A 9747-nucleotide genomic window follows, 5' to 3' on the forward strand; every position below is an offset into this window, starting at 1 on the left:
TTCCTGCCTTAAACACTTTTGATACTTTTGTTGCTTAAAATTAGGTAAGGCAAAGTGTGCTTTAGCCCTTGATTGTCTTCCTGCATTGCCGTAGGTCACACTGAGGACTAGCCCTGGCAACAGGAACTGGGTTGAATGGGTTGCGCAAAGCTACCTTTGGCCCCTCTTCCCATGCAGCACCACTTACAGCTGAGACAAAGTCCAGACACAGTCCCTGTTTACTGCTTTGTATGGCTGGGCTGCTGGCACACGAGGACATTTTGCATACGCTGATTTAACTGTTGGAAAATTTATTCACACAAAAATCTTCCCATTCTCTTAGACAAAGGATTTTTTTTTCCACATTTTGTTGTCAAAATCCTTTTCCCATCTGTTATTGGGGCAAAACAACCTCCTAGCCAGGACGTTTCGTTCATGGATAAAGCTTTCATTGGAACTTGTTTTAAGAAGCTGAGGTCGGGGGCAGATTTTGCTCCCAGTGAAATCAGCAACAAAACTCCCATTGATTTCCCTGTGAGCTCAGTCGAGCCTCTCCTGACAATGGGGAGATTTTTAGAGGAGTTATGATGGCCGTGGACAAGGTCTTGTTGCTTTGCCCTTTCAAAAGAGAACTGTTTCTGGTGGAGGAACAATCAGAATATTTGTCTCTTTAAATGAATGGTTCTTAGAGCCTGCACTGAGAAGCCGTCTCCCTCCTTGTGCCTGTGAGGCTACTCAGAGCCTCCAATAAATCAGCATGCAGGAACTGAGAGCTCTGTCCTTGAAGAGATGCACAGTGACCTTGCTTATGCTTACTCTGGAGGAATAACCAGGGGAAATATAGGAGCCCAAATAGTGATCGGTCTGTGACTAAAGGCACTGCATTCTGCATGCAAATGCTACAGTACCGAAGGCACAGTACGGACGGCACGCTGCTACACAAAATGCAGCTTTCCTGCTAGCCTGACCAGATTGCTGCTGTTGTTTTTTGCAGGGGACTGAATGGAATCCTCATGATCGTTACATGCTTGTTCAATAATAGCACACCCCAGTCACGTCTCCTTGCGAGCGCATTTTGTTGGAATCACTGAGCAGAAGCAAAGAAGAGCTGACGACTATGTGTTTCCAACGCGGGTTGCCAGAGCCCTGTGTTTGCCATTGGCTGCAGTTTTCTGGTTTATTTGCAGCTTCCCCCATCTGGAATATGAAAATGGGATTGAAGTAGATAATTGCTAGCAGCGGGTTTTCAAGAGAGGCTTAGAGGGAACAGAATGCCTCTTGCACAGCACAGGCTGCCTGCGCTGAAAGAGCTCGGAGAGATGATTTTAGATGTTACCCACGTCTGAATCTCCTGGAAACTTTGCCGTGGAAGCAAGCCATTGCGCACAATCCCGGAGCTAACATCCAAAAGGGGCAAGGAAGGGGCAGCAGGACCAAACAATGGGATACCTTGTCCTTGGATTGCTCAGCGAAAAGCCAGCAAGCGTTCCCCTCTGCTTCCCAGCAAAAAGGGCATGAAAGCGACAATGAACTGAATTTTACCCAGCAGAGCTTCAGTGGCTTTTAAGAAGGATGGGATACACTGACCCTTCGTCAAGCCGGGATTTGCTGGGAAACAGAACTTTGTTCTTCATATTCATCTGCGCCTTTGCCGTGGTCACCTTGCTGCAGCAGATCCTCTATGGGAGAAACTATCTCAAAAGGTAAGGGGGGATTTGAGGGAATAGGAAAAGTTGTCTGATCGGACTGAATGGAGGCAGAGATCCAGCCGTACCGTTGCAACGGTTCAAACCACTTCTCGGTGTTTTGCTGACAATGTTAATGTCTTGTCAATCCGGAAAGGTGCGTCTGGCACCTGTAATGTCTATTAGATTAATAACAAAGGAGAATGTTAGGCAGAATATAATGATTTATGTGTTTCTTAGATTGTGGTTTAATTGTCAGCTGTTGTAAAAATCTCAGTCTTAGTTAACTTAAGCTAGACTGACTTGTACCACCTGAGTATTTGCCCCTGATCACCCTAATGTATAGGCTTTTCACCCTGTGTAAGTTCATGTTGAAATGGCTTGAGAGGTTGAATTAAGGTAGCATGCTCATTGCCTAAACTTTAATGTCTTTAGAAACAAACACGTGGATGCAATTCCTAAAATCAAAGTGGCAATATTAGTGTTCCAAATAACAGAGAGAGCTCTTTATTTTTTCACTGCTCTATTCTCATGAATTACTGCTGAGACTGCTCTGCTGTAGAGCACATCAGTCTTTGATCTGAAAACGGTACTGCTCTTTTTACAGCAAACACCGGTGGAGGTCTTCAAGTGTTTAACCTTGACCCATGCGGAGTTTATTTGACTTAAATCTAGTTTGAGGTGTTATGGCTTGTATGATTTTATAAAGGGGAATGTTTCTCTTACATGCTTTGAGGTAAGTGGGTTTCAGTAGTGTAGGCAGCTGCTGTGGAATTTTTTACTGGAATTTAGCTGTGTTTTGCCAGAAGAGAGCAATGGTTTGATTCTTGCCTGGTTTGCAACCCATGTAGTTGTTTGTCTTGGGCCAAGAGCAAGCAAAATGCTGACAAATCAGCAAATGATTCTCTCTGAGGGGGGGCGGAGGGGAGGAACAGCAAACATGAATGATATTAATATGTATAGACAGGAGTGTTGTAGTTTATACACAGAGCAATTTGCGTGCCTTGCTTAGCAGTGAGGCCTTGGCTGGGGGACTCCTCTTTTGGGCACCTCACTTCCAGAAAGATGTGACTCACATGGAAGGAGCCAAGGAAAGCAGCAAGAATGAGCAGAGATGTAGGAAACGTGTTTGTCTGGCTTAGAGAAAATTGAGGGGAGATATGATAACTGTCTTGAAATACCCAAACTATTTCTACCATGAGGAAGGTAATAAACGCATCTCCATGAAGACTCACGAATGACAAGAAGTCATGGACTTAAACTGCAGCAGGAAAGATTTGGATTTAACCACGAAGAGAAACTTTTAAAGAAAAAGGCTACCCAAGGAGGTATAAAATCTCCATCTTTGGAGGCTTCAAGAACCTGTTAGGTAGACAAGGGTAGTACCAGGCTGCCTTGGTGTTGAGAGGATGACATTATGACCAGTTCAGGTCTCATCTTGCCTTATTTTCTAATTTTTTTTTGATTTGTCCTAGAGGCCTCACAGCCCTACCAATACTTGCTTTTCTAAGTTGAAATGACTGCCACAGGGTTAGTGCAATGAAAAATAAATCCCAAGTCTAAACTGAAATGAAAAATGGCAAAGTAAAGATAAAATGATGAGAAGATGCAATTAAAACTCTTCCAGTGAGTGTTCTATGTGGCCAGCCTCTGTCCTGCCTCGTGCCCTGGGAGCCTCTCCTTGGCATCAGCAGGCTGCAGGGAATGCAAAAAAAGGTGATGTCCAATTCCCAGGTTTGCTAGGAGAAAGTCTGGTTCTGAGCACTCCGCCATCAAAGGGGCTGAAGCAGGGAGATGTGCATACATTTTGTCACTTTGACCAGAAAACAGGTTTGTGTTTGGTTTTTTTTTTTTCTTTTTTTTTTTTTATTCCAGCTTGTAATGATTTCTTTCTTTTCCCTTTTTTTTTAATCACATGAAAGAGTCTCAAAGAGGGTTCCCCCCCACACACACTTGATGCAGGGAAAAAGCATTTTGACTGCTTTCTGCTGGGAAGTGGTAGTTCTCATCCTTCATGGAAATAAAAATGCAGGATGTGGCAGTCTCAGGCTGTCAGTTATTAACGATGGAAAGGTGATTTACATAGCAGCCTACATCGTTACCATAATATTATCATGAAGGTACTTTTTCACTTTTTCTTTCCCTCTCTCACTCTCAAGCCTTGCAGTACATTATTATGACCATTCCTGGGCAGTTTGATAGCCAGTGTGCTCCATGCAGGGGTAGCTGTAACCTTTAATTAGTCTTTTCTCTCACAAACCTCCTGTGCTAAGTCCCCCGTTAGAAGCTGATGCTGTCTGTGAGATTCCTTGGACATGTTATAGCTTGCACCTCCAGGGACCACGGTGGAGCTGGTGGTTTTGGAGACCATCCTTGCAGAGGGGAAGTGGGATATTTATAGCTTTGATGCTGCTTGCCAAGCTGGAGCTTGGGGACGCTGCCTAAACCTAAAGCCATTTACTCGCTAGGATTCAACGTGCTGCTTGTTTTACGATAGCCTTTGCTTGCATCCCAACTTCTGCAACAGTAATGGGCCTCTGGGCCTCTTCCCAAGGTAGTGGGAAGAAATGCCCTAGTGTATTTAGAGAAACCTGAAAATCGCCCTGAAGTACTATTCCAGTAAATGTACAATGCTTTTAAGCCTAAATATAACACAGGGCTAACTTGTTTCTCTGCAAGAAGATGGTGGAAATGGGTAAAGGCCAGCAAGGCAGGGGCAATCTGACCTAAACCAGGCAGCTCGGGCACAATGCAGGGGACAGCATAGCCAAGGCACTGGTCCCAATAAGCAGTGTGGACAAAGGCATTCTTTTCTGGGAGAAAGATGGAAAATTTAGTTGTAAGTTCTGCCATGCTACTTGCCTTTACAAGCTGGGAATGAGCTGGTTTTATTGGAGGGTGCCACGGAGGCTCGTGGTCCTGCATTTGCCCATGGCCACGCTCCCAAAGCCTGGCTGTGGCGATGGCAGGACTGCAGGCAGGACAAAATGCTCCAGGAAATAAACTCTGCTCAGAGAAATTTGACAAGGGGTCCAGCCTCTGGTCAAGTCCTCTCTTTCCCCTTATGAGATATTAATGAGCTCCTGGCATTGCTAGAAGAAGGGGAGAATGTAGAGATTGAATTTCTAGGTATTCACACATTTTTCACCCACCATGTAATGTTCTCTACTCCTTCCCCTGCTGTTTTGTACCATGTCATTGGAAAGCAGAATCCTGCCCATCTTTTTTTTTTCCCTTTTTCAGTTGGGATGGATTTGGGTGCTCTCAGCGAGGCCAATGCCTCATCCCCACAGCAGCAGCTGAAGTCCCAATGAGAGAGTTAAGCTGCAAGCTGAAGAATGACATCGGGAAGCTCTGGTCTCTGTAGCTCCTGATCTTGAGTAAAAAGGATGATGAAATGAGATATAATTAAGGGGCTTTAATACGGATCTCTGGGGTAATTATTTTTATTTTAGGATTAATGTGATGATTAAAAATCCGCTGCATTCATCTCCTAAAGTAGGTTAAATGCTGTGGACTTCTGCTTAAATCCAGAGCTGCCACTTGCTTTTGTATTGGCTCATCTTTCCAATGCTCAGCTTTCAGCTGAATTCTCTTTTGAATCAGATGCTCAGTGCGGGCTGGCCTTTTTTTGTGAGCTCTTGTTTGGCCAGCAGGGAATAATCCTGGATTACATCAGGAAACTGCGACTACAGTAAAAAATGTTGAAATGTTCCCTGTCTTCATCTCCCAACCTGTAGCATGGGAGAGATCAATGGGACGGTCCTTGCCTGCTTTGTCAAGGGAAAAATATCAGAGCAATACTCTGCTATATACCAATATTCTGTTGGCAGGGAATTCACTAAATACTGTTTTTTTAACAGCTTGACTTCTGCACAGGGTGAGAGTCAGCTGAAGAAGGGAATCTGCCCCTTTATAACTACTTTTTTTTTCAGCCAAGTGAGGAGAACACATTTTCAAAACTATCGAAGGCTTTAAACAAAGATTACCCTGGGGTCTGTCAGAGGGGGCACGTAAAATAACTCAAAGAATCACACAGCAAGAAACAGCAAACCTTCCCATGCAGGCAGCCTAAATTATTTGAAAGCTTTACATCTTCTACATGAGAATAAAACATCACTCCTATATGTGTGTACCCTATAATTAATATCAGACTCTCATAACCTGAGGTTATACCACCATTTTGGTATTTCTGAAGCAGCTTTTATTCAAGAGGTGCAAATCAGTCCCCAGACATCTTTACCCCTTTCCTCACCCACATAAGAGAGAGAGCTTCTGATCATTTTTTGCACAGCACAGGCAAATAAGGAATAAACCCACAAAAAATAAACCCGGACTACACCTTGAGAGATCATTTAGTCTGTACCACGCTATAAGACAAGATCATATCTTACTTACACCATTGACAGCAGTAGTTGTGATGTGGACGTGGAGATTGCATGTGGCCAGAGTTGTATTTTGTCCTAAGTTGGGCTCTCGAGGAGCTACAGCCAACGCATGGAGTTGAAAGCTCCTGCCCCATACCTGGCACGTGTTCCTCTGGCCTGTTCATAACACCCTGAGAGGATGTTATCTGTAACCAAAGACCATCTATTCCACTGTTAAAAGACTCTTTCCATCTTACATCCAAGAGATGTAAGCTGAAGGTCACCTAGTGAGTCATCTCTCTAACACACAGCTCTGTGCCCCCTCTGTTTCTAACCAGAATGGGGTATTATTCCAGTGAAATGGCATGCAACCCATAAGTCACCTTGCTGAATCCCTGATGGGGCTGCAGAGTAGGTCTTGGTTTTGGTCAGTTTTCTTCAGAGGAGAAGAGCACTGGAAAATTCAGGAGGCAGCAAAGTCTTGAAGATATATACACCAATATGTGTACGTATGGGATACTACCATCACCTTAAAGTGACTGGATCTAGTCTAGCATAGCAGGAGAAGCTGAGACCAGCCATGCTGTTCTTGTTACAGGGTATTCCCAAGTGCATTTCAAGGGGATGGGGACCAGGGTGCTGGCATCCCCATTTTGCCTAACTAACCTTGAAAAGACAAGGAGCTGAATCAGCTCCTTAAGAGGTTAGAGGAGCACTGCAGCCTGTGCTGGGGGAGGGCTCAGGGGAGAGATAGCAATGGGATGGAGGGGACAGAACAAACAGGGAGCTGATATAGATTAACTCAGCTGCTTGCAAAGTCATTCCCTGCTGGTCATCCTGTTCCCCAAACCAAAATCTTACCTTCTGCTACTTGGAGATTTTTCTGACTCATAACTTTCATTTGCTTTTAAAAGAAAGCATCAAGTGGCTGAAGTTGTAGTGCCAGAGCTTGAAGGTATGTTATTTCCTCTCTGGAGCTCCCTGGTGGTGCTCTCTATGGCTCTAATGCAGAAAACAGGCAGCGTTTGATTCCCTGCTCCCTCTGGAGTCGCTTTATTTCTAGCATGGTTGTGTTGCATCTCTGCTGTTGAGAAGGTAAAACCAGTTGCTGATCTACTCTGTGAACTGCCAGTTCTTCTCCATTCCCCAGATGACAGTAAGTTAAGGTAACGAAAGTCAGTTATTTCAATATTTTAGATGTGCAAATTGCATTATCCTGAGTGTTTCATTCCCGGTGTGTTAGACCGTGGTCCTTCCTGAGCTCAGACCACAGGGGATGTGGGTCACTATGGAGTGATGTACAGATGCTTGCACCCTTTGCTGTAGCTGTGGCCACCCGGCAGTCCCTAATCCAGTTCCCACAAGCCCACCCTGCACAGGAGTGGTTGGTTTGCCTAGGGTTTGAATCATGTTGGTCTGTAGGAGGTCTTCAGAAACTTCTTGCCCTGGAGTCGTGAATTATAGGTGTCCTGTTTACCAGCCAAAAGGTGGCCATTATCCTCACTGATTAGTACAGAGACAATGAAATCCTGATTCTAATCCACATAATACTCAGCAACAGCTTGCTTCAGTCTCTAACTTTGTTCTGTGGGGATCTAGGCCTACTTCTGTCCATGCAAACAGCTCTTCTTGAATATTTGGCTTAATATCAAGGCTAACTCCGCTTTCTGCACTTTACACAGATCTGTTGCCTCTGTATGGCAAAGTAATGGTTGCATTTTGCCAGTGCCCAGAATTTGATACCTGTGAATCAAAGTGGTTTAAACCCCATGACATTTCTTTCATGAACATCTCTGTTATAACCTGCCATCAATATATTTTATGTCATTTTGAAAAAATTAGCTGCTTGCCCTCTATGTGTACAGGCAGGTGCAAAATTCAGTCTTACCTATGTAGAAAGCCAAACCCAGAGCCCAGTCTTCTTGTTTGATTTGTGCTACACCCATGTCCTCAGTAGTGAGCAATCACATCCATGACCGCTGACCTCCGTGGCCAGTGTTGCAGACCTCCTGGTAATTTGGTCTTTTATTTTTGACCTGATTTGAGTTTCCTGATCATTCTTACACTTGCTGAATTTGGTTCAGACATAATCGCTGTGCAGACCTTTGTATTTTCTTACTTTTGCTATGCCTCATTCTTACCCTTGATTGCTTTTTCATTTAATTTCTCATTTTTTAATTCAAGTGTATTCATTGCTCAGCAGCCCATGCCTCCCTCAGGCAAATTGTGGACTTAACCTCTCATTTCTTTGAGGCATCCTTGGCCTTCGTTGCTTGCATCCATTTTGCTTTTTCATCAGCCCTGCAGATAGTCACTGTCCTTCCATGTCCTCTTTATTTAGTTAGTTTTATGCTTTAGTTCTCAAGATGAAAACATTAAAAGCAATCTCTGTCATTGGTAGCTTCATGGCTACCATGGTCTGAAGTTGCGCCAGGGCAGGTTTAGGTTAGACATTAGGAAAAATTTCCTCACAGAAAGGGCTGTCAGGCTCTGGAATGGACTGCTCAGGGAAGGGGTCGAGTCCTCATCCCTGGAGGGATTTAAAAGCTGGGTAGATGAGGTGCTTAGGACATGGTTTAGTGGTGGGATGGCAGGGTTAGGGTAACGGTTGGACTTGATGATCTTAAAGGTCTTTTCCAGCCTAAATGATTCTATGATTCTTTGGCACTTTCCATAAGAACAAATACAGCGAAGGCTAGGCTTTTCACAGTCCCTGCCAAAAATCTTGAGCTTGCACAAACGGTAGGAGGATATTGTGCCCTCCGCTTCTGTGCATGGAGAGAAGGAATATTGCCCACTCCTGCGGCTGATACTGAGTCCAGACACATTGACTCTAAATGTAGTGCGGTGTAGGGACACTTGACCTGGTGCTAAATATATTAGTTTTGGAAACCTGAGATGAAAAGTGATTAGTTCTCTCAGATCTCTAATGCTGTGGTGAGATTGCTTGTGGTACCCAATGCTGCGCCAGGTATCTTTGCACTGAGCTACTTTCTCAAATGTCAGGATTTGCTGGTATCTTAAAATATTTGGGATTTCCTGCAAGCCTGTGTGCTTGGGGCTTCGTTGGTCTTTTTTCTTGAAAAGTTCACAACCTGCCTCAATGTCAACTCATTCTGTCATGGGTCTTGTGTTGCCCCAAATTATTACAAACAACAATATTTTAATTATGAATAATTATTACAAATTGAATTGATACAGGTTATCTATTACTCCTCAGACGTTTATTTGCCAGCCACAGATGGGGAAAGCAAAGATTGTATTGTTTTGAAAGGCATCCTTTGATGCCCTTGATGTCATAGTCAACGCTTCATCCCATTTAAGCAGACTAGTTGAATGTTGGTGTTGAGTCTATTTTATCTTTCTCGGGAAGTGATTTTAGATCAGGTGTTGCAAACGTTGCATGTGAATATCTGATACAAGGTTTAACCCAAATGTGAAATACGCTACATGAAACAAAACCTTTTTTCTGTATAATAGTGGTTATAATCCAGAAGCTTCCCACCTATGTTTCCAATTTTGCTTTTTGTGCTAGTCAAAATATACTCCTCCACCACTTTATTACTACCATTTTCCTCTAACATGTAGAGCCAAGCTTGTCCCTGGTATAATACTGTATGGCCAAGTGTGTGGTGTAACCAGATGTGCCCATTTCCCACATCCTCCATCCATATTTTGCTTTTCGTGGGACCCATATTATTTCATTTCTTTGTTTT

At 43.8% G+C, this 9747-nt stretch overlaps 1 protein-coding gene across 3 annotated transcripts in view; it reads left to right on the forward strand.

Annotated features, from left to right (window-relative positions):
• The first annotated feature begins 1551 nt into the window (after positions 1-1551).
• Positions 1552-9747, forward strand: part of ST8SIA5 (ST8 alpha-N-acetyl-neuraminide alpha-2,8-sialyltransferase 5) — a 42481-nt gene continuing 34285 nt past the window's right edge. For all 3 annotated transcript variants that reach the window (XM_035903098.1, XM_009647696.2, XM_035903099.1), the window contains exon 1: positions 1552-1682. In XM_035903098.1, the coding sequence (XP_035758991.1) occupies positions 1552-1682 (131 nt within the window). The remainder of the gene's footprint in view (positions 1683-9747) is intronic.

The sequence above is a fragment of the Egretta garzetta genome, unplaced genomic scaffold (genome assembly GCF_000687185.1).
Source record: "Egretta garzetta isolate BGI_Z169 unplaced genomic scaffold, ASM68718v1 scaffold179, whole genome shotgun sequence".
Classification (NCBI taxonomy): domain Eukaryota; kingdom Metazoa; phylum Chordata; class Aves; order Pelecaniformes; family Ardeidae; genus Egretta; species Egretta garzetta.